The following is a 13,029-nucleotide window of genomic DNA, read 5'->3' as shown; positions in this document are numbered from 1 at the left end:
CGCCTCCCGGCACGTGACCGCCACAGTTCCTCCCCGTCACCTGGGCTGGGCTTGCGTGCGCGTCTCCTCTCCCCGCGGCAGCGCGCATGCGCGGAGCGCCCCCCCCCCCCCGCCCGCCCGCCTCGACCCCCTGGCGCACGATAGACCGCGCGCGCGCGCGCACACACGCACACACAGAGGTAGCGCACCGCGTTTATTGTCGTCTACCCGCGCGCCGCCGCCAGCACGAGCAGCGCGGCTGCCACCAGCCGGGGCGCGGCGCGGGGCGCGGCGGCGGAGGCGGGCGCCTCCAGGCGGTCCCCGAACAGGTCGAGCAGCTGCAGCGCGACGCCGTTGGTCCAGCCGAAGCCCTCCTGCGGGGACGGGGGCGTCAGGCGGGCGGGCGGAGCTCCTGTGCTGGGGCGCCCGGCCCGGCCCGGCGGCCCCCGCGGAGGCGGCGCAGCCCACATACTCACCTGCACCTGGTACTCGCCGCCGGTGCCCGGCCTGCCCTCGCCGTCCAGGCTGTACTGCGGGGGGACGCGGAGGTCGGCCCGGGGCAGAGCCAGACGCCCGCCCCTCGGGCCCTCCGGCGCCAGGGAAAGCGGCACCCCCCCCCGCCCCTCGGGCCCGCCGCCGGGGTCGGGCTGAGCGCCAGCGCCGCGCCGCGCCGGGCGGGGGGCCGCCGCCTTACCTTCTCGAACATGGCCTGGTACTTGCGGTAGAGGCTGAAGGTGGTCCGGGTCCAGTTCTGGGCCAGGGCAAAGGCCGTTTCTCGTGCGCTCGAGGAGTTGGACTTCGCCAAACCTGCGGCAGGGGCAGGAGCAGTCGAGCCCTGCCCGCGACCGGCCCGGGCCCGGGGCCCCTCCAGCGGCTGGGGCTGCAGCCAGGCTTGCGCTGCTTGCCCCTCACCCCGCCACAGCCCGATCAGGGCCGCAGGCCGTGGCCTTTGGCGCTGGCAAGAGCTGGAGGACTGGGGCGAAGGCCAGGGGGGGTCCTTGCTCGCAGGCTTTTCCAACCAGCTGCACCCAGGCAAGCGGCAGAGTCTGCCCCAGCCGAGCAGCAGTACCGCAAACTTGGCTGAGAGGTCTTCCCCTTCCCTTGCCAGCTGCCACCAGGTGCCTGGGACTCGGCATGCTCAGGCAATGCAGCTGGGACCGGGCACACACTGATTGCTGCCCAGTGGCACCTGCGTGGTCCCGCTGAGGCTGAGGCTGGGTGGAGCCGGCAGCACTGGTACGTGACTGGGGCCACACAGTGCAAGGAAGAGGGGTGAGACAACACAGCACCGTGCTGCCAGGTTCAGCAGACCCGTCCACACACCACAAGTCACTCTCTTACCGGCAATCACCATGTGCTGCAGTGGGGGCCAGGCGTTGGGCATGTCCCACTGCTGCCCTGTCTTGGCTAGAGATGTCGGGAGCCCGTTCTTGTAGGACAGTGCTGTGCTGCCCTGTAAATGCAGCGAGTGCACTGAGCACAGCAAGCTTGCCCCAGCCACCACCTCCAGCTGCCTGGGGGGACACGGCCCGTCACCACAGGGTGGGAGGCCCCTGCCCATGTGGAAGACGGGCGCACCCAGCTCCAGCACAAGGCAGGGCTGCAGCAGCGCTGAGCCTCCCCAAGGAGCGCCCCCCGTCCCAGCTGAGGACACGGCCGCCCAGCTCCCCAAGCATCACACGAGTTACTTAGCAGGAAGGTACATGGTGCTGGCCCACACAAGGGGCATCCCCACATGCAAGAGCAGTGGAGGCTGATCCCCTTCTGCTGGCGCACAGGCCATGTCCTCGTGCTCTGGAGTGTGGCTCACCTGCAGATAGCGCAACACTTTCCCCACCACAGCCTCATCCACAAAGCACTCGGCCCACAAGGGCACCAGGTTGGAGGGGTAGAAGGCTGGGTTCAGCTGCTTTGTCAGGAGGTTGAAGTCCAGCCACGTTCCAGCCGCCTCATCCCACAGGACAGCTTGCACAGCCTGAAGCCGGCGCTCCAGTGCAGCCTGGAACTGAGCAGCCTTGGAGCTGTTGCCTTGGGGGGCGAGAGCAAGCGCAGCTATTTGTGGAGCCCTAGCAGCCTGTGGCAGCACCCACAACAGCCGCTGCTTTGCAATGGGCTGGCAGGACATCCTCAGAGAGAAGGCCCAGAACAGCGGGGCACAGATCTGAGCACAGGGCAAACTTGTAGCCCAGGACTACCCTCTCCTGGCAGACTTGGGCTGTAGGCATAAAGCTTCGAGCTGGGACACAGGAGAGGCAGTAGGGATGTGCCCGAGTTCATACCCTGTCTGCTGCAGCCCCTTATCCAGGAAGAGTCAGGGCCTGGAGCAGGTCACATCCCAACAGCACTTGTTTCCCCTTCAGCTCAACAGAGCAGCAAAGGGACCACACCTGGGCTTTACCCAGGGCAGAGTGCAGCTGGATGCCTTCTGCTAGTGCAGAGAGATGCCAATATGCTGTGCTGCCATGGGCACCAACTGCAAGGGCAGCAGTTACGGTGCAGGAGACAAGTTCATGCTCCAAGAGTGGGGGTGTCCCTGCCGCGGAGGGGTAGCCCTGCTCCCAGAGCAGTGCCTTACCCAGCCGCCTGTGGAAGTCTACCAGCAGGCGCTCTGTCTTGCACAGCACGGCGTTCAGGTCCACCGGCACCACAGTGCTGGCTTTCGTGTCCCCCAGTGTCCCAGTGTGCGTGGTGGTTTGGAACCAGCGTGAAGAGAAGTCCCAGCCTGATTCTGCTGCAGACTTCAGCTCTGCCCAGAGCTCCTGCCTGGCAGCTGCAAGCACCAAAAAATCACTTTAGGACCCCTCTGGCAGCAGGGCTGGTGCCTAGCCAGGGCATGCCCTGCAAGGGTGAACACAGGTGCCAAGGCATGTGCATCAGATGGGTATGAAGGACAGCAGCCAGGTGGAGGCAGGGTCCCCCACCCAAGCAACCCTCTGGAGTGCAGGTGGAAGAAGGGCCTGGGGAATCACACTGAACCCAGCAAAGCAGCACCCGAGTGGCAGTGATGGCCATCATCTCGCCCAGCCGAGCCCAGGGCTGTTGATGGCCAGAACATTCAGGGCCAGCAGCACATCCTATTATGCAGAAAAAGCGATTCCTTCACAGAGGCCATTCCCAGTGCCCAGCCCCAACCAGTGGCTCTGCTTCCTTGCACATGGGGTGCAGCCAGCAAGGAGCAGGGCGGGTTGCTGATGCTGGGGACAATGCTGTGATGCAGAGACCTCACCGTCACTCAAGCCAGCTGCCAGCTCCCAGTCTTGACTGTAGGACTCTGGTCTGCAAGGAAAGGAGGACAGGAGGGGGAGGGGGGGAACACACCAGGTCCATCAAGATGTTTGCCGTTCCTTTGCTCCAAGCAGCAGCAGCCTTGGCCACCACCAGGCATGCTGTGCCAGCAAGGACCAGGCCTCTCCACACCCCGCAAGGGAGCCCGGAGCTGAGGAAGCAGGGCAAATTCTGCCAGCATCACTACCACTGAGGGAGCCACGGGGTCCAGCTGCCAGCATTGCAGGGCAGCAACCAGGCCAGATACCAACAGCAACACAAGTCCGGGGACGCTGTCCCCCTCCACATCTTCTCCAGGTCAGCACCTTGCCAAGCAGCCATGCGGCTGGGCTGGGCTGGAGGGACTTCCTGGAGCACCTGATCAGTAGCCCTCAGAATCTCAAGCAAGGCTCACTGCGTAACAAGTGACCACAAGGCCTTTGCTGCAGCCACAGCACTCTGCTGCAGTGGCTTATGTTGCCCGGTGGTGGGGAAGAGTACCCAGCCAGACACTGCCTTTTGAGGAGCAAAGCAGAGCTGAACCCCCGCGCCAACGTTCAGGAGGCAGGGAAGGGGCCCTAGAACAGACTTGGTGTCTGCCAAGCCCAGTGCTGGCAGCAGCCCCTGCAACAAGGGGAGAGGATAGGGCCCTGGGGTACAAGGCCACAGCCAAGTCATGGCAGAGCTGATCTAGAACCCAGGAGTCTCGCTCCTTCGCCCATCGCTTGCTCGGGCAGTGCCTCTAGGCTGTTACCTGGGCTCCCCAACCTGGACATTGTAGCGGTTAAGAGTGTGATCTGTGCCCCCCACGGTGATGGTCACACTGCGATTGCGCCGCCAGAACTCGTATTCCACTTCTAGCAGGTGGATGTTCTCCCTGGGGGCCAGAGGAGGCCTGTCAGCATCCCCCCAGTGCCAGCCAAGCCGACTAACCAGGCTGGGCTCCAGCAGCACAGCCACCCTGCCCCCACCATCTGTGCACTGGTCGCAGCCCCACACTCCCTTTTACAGCGGAGCTCCCCAGGCCACCAGCCGTGGAGGCTGCATTGCCTCAGGCTACCAGGGAACAGACCCGTGTCTTCTGCAGCCCCTGGGACCCACTTGTGCTGCAAGGCAGAGAAGCACACTCAAGGACTTGGCACACGAAAGAGGCCAGGAGGCAGGTGCCTGGCATATGTGGAGGGTCCCCAGCCTGCCCTGCCACCAGGGACACCGGGCCAGTGTGCCCAGCAGGACCTCATGCCCACCTGAGAAAGGCCGTGTCATTGGTGCGAGCAAGGTAGGCGTCCATCATCAGCGCGAGGAAGGGGGGCTGGCTCCGGCGCAGGTAATAGACCCGCCCTCCGTTGGGGATGTGCCCGTACCTGCCCATTGGGACAAGCCATGTCACAGCTCCACGGCAGGGCAGGCTTGCAGCAAACCACCCTACCCACCACGCGCTGGGGCAGCTTCACCCCAGCCCCGGTGCTGGCACAGGGCCAAAGCCAGCAGACTGGAGAGATCCCTCCCTTGTCTTCCACCCCCTCAGAGCTTATGCCGGAAGGGACGGGACACAGCTGGAGCAGGGGCCGACTCCCTCGTGTCTCTTAGATGGGAAGCTGTGGCCCCCACAGACGTGATGGCCTAAGGCAGCCAGGCACTTGGTGTCCCCACTCTGCAAGCTCTCACCGGTCCACCAGGTAGAGGAAGTTCTGAATCATCCCTTTGGCCGTGGCAGGCATGTCACATAGCAGCAGCCCCTCGATGACCCAGTAAGAATCCCTGCAGCACAAGGGGAGTGAGCCTCCACAGGTGGTCTGGGCTTGGAGACAAAGCTCAGCCTTGCATACAGCAGCCCCAGCCCCAAGAGGGAGGCCTCGAATAGCCCCTGCAGTGCAGGGGGAATTGGCGGGGTGGGGGACGACACACACAACATATTCACCAGCTCAGCCTGATTAGGGCGAGACCAGAGGGCTGGCAGTGATGCAACTGAGAACAGTGTGAGACGCAGTCTCTGCCCAGCTGGGACTCACCAGTAGTAATACTCTATGAACCGGCCGCCAGGCACCATCAGGGGCTTTGGCACATAGATCAGGGAGTAAAGCTCTGGCTGGGCTTCTACAGCAACCTTGATCTGAGAAAGAGACAAGCCAGGCTGGTTCCCAGGCCCCACGACCGCTCCTTGCACCCTACAGCTGGCCTGCGGCATGTCTGCCCAGTGGGAGTGGGCTTTCCACCCCAACTACCTTTCTCCCCAGGGATTTCCACTTGCTGTTCAGCTCCGACGCCCATGCCCGGAGCTTCTGGTCAGAAATCTTGTTTAGTATCTGGGGCCTGGAAGGCAAAGAGAATGCGGCAGGAAAGAACTCCCCAGGACTCCTCGTGCCAGGCTCACACTAAGAGGGATCTGGCTGGGTTCACTGCACACCTGCTTTTCCAGTCTTGAGGCTCCCATTGCTCAAACTCCTTCCCTGGATCATCAAAGGACAAAGTCACAAACTGCTGCAGCTCCGTCCTGGACACAATGCCCTTCTGCGCTTTGGCCATCAGCTGCTGAAATTCTGCCAGCACCACATCTGAGAAGAGAGAAGAGGCTGCAGCAACCCCTGCCAGGACCAAAGTATTGTGGCAATTCTCCCAGTGCGGTACACACCACTGCACTGCCACAGCACAGTGCCAAGACTCCCACTCGTGGCCCACGACTACTGTGGGACAGGCACAGACCAGGCTGGCAGCGACTGCAGCCCAGGACTGGAACGATTAGACTGCAGGTGTGTGTCTGGGAGCAAAGGAAGCAGCGCAGCTCTGCAGCCTGAGCCATGCCGCTTGTGCTGACCTGCTGGCTTCCGCAGGGGCATGTCAACAAAGTGCTTTGCATCAGGGAAGAGCCTGGCCAGCTGAACCTGCTTCAGGAGGTCTCCAGTGCAGTAAATCTTGCTGCAAAAAGACAGAAAAACAGGCTAAGTGAGACTCAGACCTTCCTGGTCACATTCTGTACACAGCCTGCTATATGCACTGCAACAGACAGTTCATCAGCATGGACAGTGACCTGCAGACCTTAAGCATGGTCTGGGTCAGGGCCCAGGCATGCTGCAGGGGGAACAGGTGGGCTGCACTGTCAGTGCATGCGTGCACTGGGGTGTAAGTGCACTGATATAAGAAAGCGCAACCTGCCTGGGCATCAACCCGGATCCAGAACCCACTGATTTTTCCATGGCAGGACTTTAAATAGTCCTTCAACTGCTGTGTTCAGACTGTCCTCGAGGGTCCATGTGCACACCAGAATGTATCGAGACCGTCTCCTGTGCACATGAGACCATGGCATGTTACAGCCACGTCACACAACTGCGTAGCACATCTGAGAGCACCTGCTGAGCATCAGCTCTGACAGGAAAGACCCACACAGCCCAGCCCTGCTACACTATCGGACACCATCCCGGCCCTGCAACAAAAACAACAGCGCCAGCCTGAAGCCCGATTAATGTCAGTAAAGAAGGTCAAGGTCCACCAGGGTGGCACCCTGCCAATGCCTGCATCTGCTGTGAAGTTACCATTCGTTTCTCCAAAACAAACAGCAGAGGAAGCTGCAAGTCTGCCAGGGACACAGACCTGGTGGAGCAGAGCACAGACAGAGTGAGAACAGATGGTAGCTCTTGGAGACAAGCTGCCATAGACTCTGCAAAGCCAAGCACTCTCTCTTCAAGGGATCACCAACAGGACTCCACTTAATTGCTGGCAAGCAGTTCCCATGAGAGTCAATGACTAACCACAGCACAGCTCTGCTGAAGCTCCTCTCCATCCACGCAATGCAAACATACCCTCTGAATTCCAAGCGGCACCTCAGTTCCTCTCAAACTCAGAAGAAATCTCATGATTCCCAGGGGAACATGCAGCTACCACTTGGTAGCAAGTCATGACGAAGCCCCCGTCACCCATATGAATAAGCTCGGGGTGGTGATCCTTGTCCTCCAACTATGCCTGCAGAGATTTCTGCCCAAATACAAGGGAAAGGCTCTCACCACATCCAGCTCCGACAGTTGCACATCCTCTGAGCCAGGGTAGGACCTTGGGGAGGAAGGCTGAGGGGTTAGGCATGCATAGCTCTAGAGACTGTAGCAGCTGAGAGTGGGCTCAGAGAGAAGGAAAACTTCTGGACTACACACAGGCTTCACTGGCTGCTCCCCTCACGCTCCATAGAGTCATAGATTGCAAGGCTGGAAGGGACCTCAGAAGATCATCAGGTCCAGCCCCTTGCACCAGGCAGTGATGTGCCCCCAACAGCTGCAACTTGTACAGGAGATGCTAGGATATGTTACAGACAAAAAACAACCGACAGCCCTGGGCCCCGAGATCTGTCACCGGAAGACCCACTGGTGCCCATGGAGTAGCTTGCTTGCACAACAGTTACCTGTCACAGGGAGGTGGGAGGCCACAGCCCAGCCTCTGCCATCCTAGTACAGAAATGGAGATGCCCACAAGGAAGCGCCAGACTGTCCCCAGCATCCTGGCAGCACCAGCTACACTGCTCAGGAGGAGTGCTAGATGGTGACTGGCTCCTGAGGTATGGAGTTCACAGGGAAATGCTTTAACAATCTAGCAGAACAAAGTCCAGGAAGCAAAGTCTGAGATAAATTGTGTGCTGTATGTCATGACCCAAAGGTCTGATTTTTTTTGTGTGTGCTTCAGCACTCGAATTATCCCCGTGGGTATACAGCTTCATTGCACGGAGGAGTTCTGCTGCGCAGAGAACCCGCGTGCAGGGAAGTGTTCCCGCCACTTTGCAGCGGTCTTTGCAGGGTGCATTTCCTTTGCAACACAGAAATGCATGGTGCAGAGTTCCCGCTCGTCGTATGCAAATTCGTGCCCCGCAATTGGCTAGTGCTAAATTATTCCCACGTGGCGGCTAGCGATTGGCCTGCTAGCCGTATAAGAGGCTTGAGCAGTTTCTGCCCAACCCAAAGAGGACTCCGCATCCATCTCGTGGGGACTCTGGGCGTGCGCGGCAGGGTAATAGAAACCCTGCGTGTCGCTCAGAGGAGTTTGGTGGCCTGATCCACCGCCCACCTCTTCCCGTCTTCGAACGGAGCCTACTATAAGACGTAACGATGAGTTTTATGCGCGCTTGTCCTGGACATGCGGAGTTTGTCTGCGTGGAGCCTTGCAACCTCCACGTATGTTCGTGTTTTCTGTTGTAACCGCAACTCAAGCAAGTTCTCAGCCTGCACCGCGACCATCTCGGTGTAAGTAAAACAATCTTAAAATCAACCGTTACGTGTCTGTGCCTAATTCTAGCTCAGCGCCCGCCCTCTCCGACCCGGCCTGCCCTGGCTGCTGGCCACAGCCCGCGTGCAGAGCGACGAAAGCGACCCGGGGTCAGACCCGGCGCGCACATGGTGACGAGGATGGGATCAGGATCACCGCGGCACATGCCGATGGGATCGGGAGAGGGCTCGCTAGAGTTAGAATTAGTTGAGAACTGCCCTTGGAGAAGTGGGAGACGCAGCGTAGCAAGTGTCGCAGAACTGGAGGCGCACCTCGCGTACCACCAGGCGGGCGGAACGGGCCGGAGATGTGTCCGTGGACACCTTTCGTTAAGGGGAGAAGAGGCAACTCCAGAAGTCGGAGCCCTAGAAGGGAAAGAAGTATATCTTCACCCCACGGCGTTCAGGTGTATCATGGGCGATAAGCGGGTCCTGTACAGGCCCCTTGATGCTGTGACCCTTGCCGAAGTCGATCCAGCGAGCGCAGTAAGCCCGACCCCCACCCGGGAGTGTGTCCGTTGCTCACGGTGTGCCCGAGAGATGGGAGAGACGATGCCAATCGGCTGGTTTTCCCCTGTGTATGGTGGTGCCTAGACTGAGGGGTCGAGATCACCCGTCCGAGCTCTGCGAAGACCCGGAGACGGAGGACCGCGCCGTAAATGAGAGAGTGGTCCTACGGTGCGACAAGGGGGGAAAACTAAATGCAACCTTTCAAACTATGGCTGATTTAATGAGCGAAACTTTAAGCTTAAAGACCCAGCTGCATATGGCCGTTCGAGCGGTCGGAGAAGCGGCTGAGAAAAGGGATCTTGAGAAGCCCCGACAAGATGGCGCCGAGCAGAGGGAAGACCGCGTGGAGGAGCCGGAAGTGAGGGATGGAGCTTCGGGAGAGCCCGCGAGGGTTCGGCCGGTGACTCCGCCCAGCGACGCAGCGTCGGTTCCGCCGACCATGCCCCTCCGCCGAAGGGAGGGGGAGTCGAGCGGAGGAGTGCATCCGCCCCTCCCGCCTGAGACAGCAACGACTCCCACTGTAACAATGACCACAGCTCCGACAGCAACAGCAACAGCAAGGACAACTCGCGAAGAAACTGATCAGCCTGCAGCATCGAGCAGCCCAGTCATCGCTCCGCAGAGTGCAGTTCATGCTACCACCTATTACGCTCGTTCCAGAGCCGAACTGCAGAATTTGTGTAGGGAATCCAGGATCTGATCCGAAGAAACTCTGGCTGTGTGGTTGGGACGTCTAGTCGTGGAGCTTGGGTCCGACCTCCTGGACCAGGAAGAAGCAAGCTTCTTGGTGAGACAAGCTTCATGGAGTAGAGGACATGTCACCGACATCGACATGGTGGCGTTTAGCGTCCATTGGCCTATTCCGATTCCAGCGCTTGTGGCAGGAGTGATCGAACAGAAGGCCCACGCATGGCACGACGGCCGACCAGAGCACACCGGTGCAGAACAGCTTGTACTGGCGATCATCGGAGTTTCGTATTGCGCCTGGAACCCAAGAGAATGCACGCTGGGACTAACACCGCTCCAGCGAATGCGACCGTGGCCTCATCGTCACCTGCGAGACCCTGGAACCGTTCCAGTGACCCTCGACAGCATAGATAGTTGCCTTAAAGTTTACGGGCAAAGAAACATCGTGGTTTTGCGAATTGTGCTGAACCCACTGGTCGATCATCCAGTGAGTAGTCTCCTTCATCAGTTGTCAAGACTGCGCGTCCTAATGGAGCCAAGACTATCCAATGATCGGGAGTGTCAACGCCCGACTGAGGCTCAGAACACGAAACACCGCGAATCCGAGCATCCAGTATTACGCCAGAGAACACAGGAGGAGAGATACGTGTTTGGATTCCTCCTGCAGCGCTCTGGACTTAATAAGAGACAGCTTCGGATTTTAGGAGACGCGGGACAATGGCAGCTAGCCTACGAGTTAGGTTTTCACTATTTAGAAGAAGGCGATGATGACTCATCGACGATTTCGTTGAGTTGCTGAGTCGGAAAAGAGAAGAGCGCTGTCCAGTATAAAATCGTGTTTATGTATTTGTATTTAATAGTACTGATAAGTTTAATTGAGTGCATTATCGTGCGGTCCTGTGTGATTTTATAGATAGTATTGAATAACCATTTTAAGAGAGTTCTTTTACAGATCTGGGATTCGGAGTGCGTGGTGGAGAGAGGCCCCGAGAGGGACAACATCACCGAGAGGAACGAAGGCCTGACGCGCGATTCCACCATGACGCCCACCGAAGTCATGATCGTTCAGTTTTTTGTTATGAATGTAATTTTATGTGTATGTGTGTGTGCCGGCTATTATTTGATTCGATCCCTTGAGGACGAACTTTTATTGTTGACTGATTTTGTTTTTGCTTGTTTAGTTTCGTGAACCATTGAGAGAGCTGTTAATAACCCGGATGATAGGTTTGAAGTATAATTCTATTGTGCCTTCAGCAAGGGGGGATGTCATGACCCAAAAGTCTGATTTTTTTCTGTGCGCGCTTCGGCACTAAGAATTATCCCCGTGGGTATACAGCTTCATTGCACGGAGGAGTTCTGCTGCACAGAGAACCCGCGTGCAAAGGAGTGTTCCCGCCACTTTGCAGCGGTCTTTGCAGGGTGCATTTCCTTTGCAACACAGAAATGCACGGTGCAGAGTTCCCGCTCGTTGTATGCAAATTTGTGCCCCGCAATTGGCTAGTGCTAAATTATTCACACGTGGCGGCTAGCGATTGGCCTGCTAGCCGTATAAGAGGCTTGAGCAGTTTCCGCCCAAGCCGAAGAGGACTCCGCATCCATCTCGTGGGGACTCTGGGCGTGCGCGGCAGGGTAATAGAAACCCTGCGTGTCGCTCAGAGGAGTTTGGTGGCCTGATCCACCGCCCACCTCTTCCCGTCTTCGAACGGAGCCTACTATAAGACGTAACGATGAGTTTTATGCGCGCTTGTCCTGGACATGCGGAGTTTGTCTGCGTGGAGCCTTGCAACCTCCACGTATGTTCGTGTTCTGTCTGCGCGGAGCCTTGCAACCTCCACGTGTGTTCGTGTTTTCTGTTGTAACCGCAACTCAAGCAAGTTCTCAGCCTGCACCGCGACCATCTCGGTGTCAGTAAAATAATCTTAAAATCAACCGTTACGTGTCTGTGCCTAATTCTAGCTCAGCGCCCGCCCTCTCCTATCCGGCCTGCCCGGGCTGCTGGCCACAGCCCGCGTGCAGAGCGACGAAAGCGACCCGGGGTCAGACCCGGCGCGCACACTGTACAAGTGCTTTGCTGCCTTCACGGGGTGTGGCAGTTTCAACGGTTCCTAGCAAAGGAAGTTGGCAGTGGCTTTAATCCTCACAGACAGCCCAATCATAGTCCTCATTAGCAGTTCCAGCCCTGGGTGCATGCACAGCACCTCTTCTCGAGACGAGAGATCTCAGCCAGGACAGTGGCATCCTCAGACATCAGGGACTATAGAATCAGGACAGCTTGAGGGAGAGGCTTCAGCCCGCGTGTGGCACCTTACCAATGCTGCACCTTGCCCCAGGAGAAGAGCAGGGAGGAAATGGGAGGGGAAGCCTGGTGGACTCTAGGTACCCCCACGAAGATCAGCCACAGACCTTAGGAGCCGCACAATAAGCTCCAGACAATCTGCCTGGGCAGCCTGCGAGTTCCACCCAGCGCAGGGCGGCAGGAAGCGCTCATTCCCCCCGTCTCCTGCACTTCCCCACAGTGTCTGTGGACAAGCTGCAGCCACCTGGTGCAAGAGCTCATCCCACAGGCAGCTTCGTTTAGAGCGTGCTGCCTTTAGGAAGGGGAAAGCAGCCACCTCACCAACCCAGAAGACCAACTTTCTCCTTCACCTGAGCCCAGGGTCTGCAGACAGGTTTCCCCACCAAAGCCTGGCCTGGAGGTACACCAGGAACCCTATGAAAATCTTCATCAGTCCTGCCAAGTCCCATTACACGGCAGTTTGTGTTCCCCAACCACCCACCCTAGGCTTTAATTCTGCCAATACAGACTCCATTGCTGAAGCTTCCCACCCACTGAACCCATCCTTTTAAAATGCCCTCCGTATTGGTTATTTCCCAGCAATGCCTCTCCATTCCCCTAACTTCCTTCATTTGTAATTGGATTTTAAGCTCATTGCAGCACTAGTGTATTTCAATGACAGAACAGACCTTGTATACTTAATGCTACTTCCCTACACACAGACACTGCTTCTCTTCTGTTACTGCCACAGAAGTCTGGGGTTGGGTAACTGCATTTCAATAGCAGATGTTTCTTTAGATCCGCTGCACTGATTTTTACGATTTTTTTAACTCGGGGAGTTATTTTACATGACCCAATGCAACCTATAGTTTCATAGTTGGTCGGGTCAGAAGGGACCTGAGCAGATCAGCAAGTCCAACCCCCTGCCATGGCAGGAAAAAGTACTGGGGTCAAATGACCCCAGCAAGGTGTTCATCCAGCCTCCTTTTGAAGACCCCCAGGGTAGGAGCCAGCACCACTTCTCTTGGAAGTTGGTTCCAGGTCCTAGCCGCTCTGACTGTGAAGTATCACCTC

General features: G+C 58.2%; 1 protein-coding gene and 1 long non-coding RNA gene across 2 annotated transcripts; one reads left to right on the top strand and one right to left on the bottom strand.

Annotated features, from left to right (window-relative positions):
* Positions 1-180: 180 nt before the first annotated feature.
* TREH (trehalase) lies at positions 181-7,762 on the bottom strand. Its single transcript, XM_059719997.1, has 15 exons — positions 7,631-7,762; positions 6,059-6,159; positions 5,651-5,798; positions 5,469-5,556; positions 5,256-5,356; positions 4,912-5,004; positions 4,491-4,607; positions 3,998-4,120; positions 3,206-3,255; positions 2,555-2,749; positions 1,790-2,007; positions 1,321-1,432; positions 674-786; positions 456-509; positions 181-353 (listed from the first exon to the last, which is right to left on the bottom strand). Exons 1-15 carry the CDS (start codon positions 7,723-7,725, stop codon positions 204-206), a joined length of 1,758 nt encoding a protein of 585 aa, XP_059575980.1. The 5' UTR covers positions 7,726-7,762; the 3' UTR covers positions 181-203.
* Positions 7,751-11,609, top strand: LOC132246642 (uncharacterized). Its single transcript, XR_009458032.1, has 2 exons — positions 7,751-8,462; positions 10,633-11,609. It is a non-coding gene; the product is annotated as an uncharacterized LOC132246642 (long non-coding RNA).
* Positions 11,610-13,029: the final 1,420 nt, after the last annotated feature.

This window comes from Alligator mississippiensis, chromosome 16, assembly GCF_030867095.1.
Source record: "Alligator mississippiensis isolate rAllMis1 chromosome 16, rAllMis1, whole genome shotgun sequence".
Classification (NCBI taxonomy): Eukaryota; Metazoa; Chordata; order Crocodylia; family Alligatoridae; genus Alligator; species Alligator mississippiensis.
Note: the sequence above shows the minus strand (reverse complement) of the source record. Positions and strands in the feature narration are given on the sequence as shown.

What these genes read in the sequence shown, in the direction of transcription:
- TREH (XM_059719997.1), bottom strand. Translation starts at nt 7,725, where the DNA reads ATGCTGGGGACAGTCTGGCGCTTCCTTGTGGGCATCTCCATTTCTGTA. An exon ending in CTCCCACCTCCCTGTGACAG is followed by an intron (nt 6,160 to 7,630) that starts GTAACTGTTGTG and finishes GTCTTTTTGCAG; the next exon opens with CAAGATTTACTGCACTGGAG. An exon ending in GGAAATCCCTGGGGAGAAAG is followed by an intron (nt 5,357 to 5,468) that starts GTAGTTGGGGTG and finishes TCTCTTTCTCAG; the next exon opens with ATCAAGGTTGCTGTAGAAGC.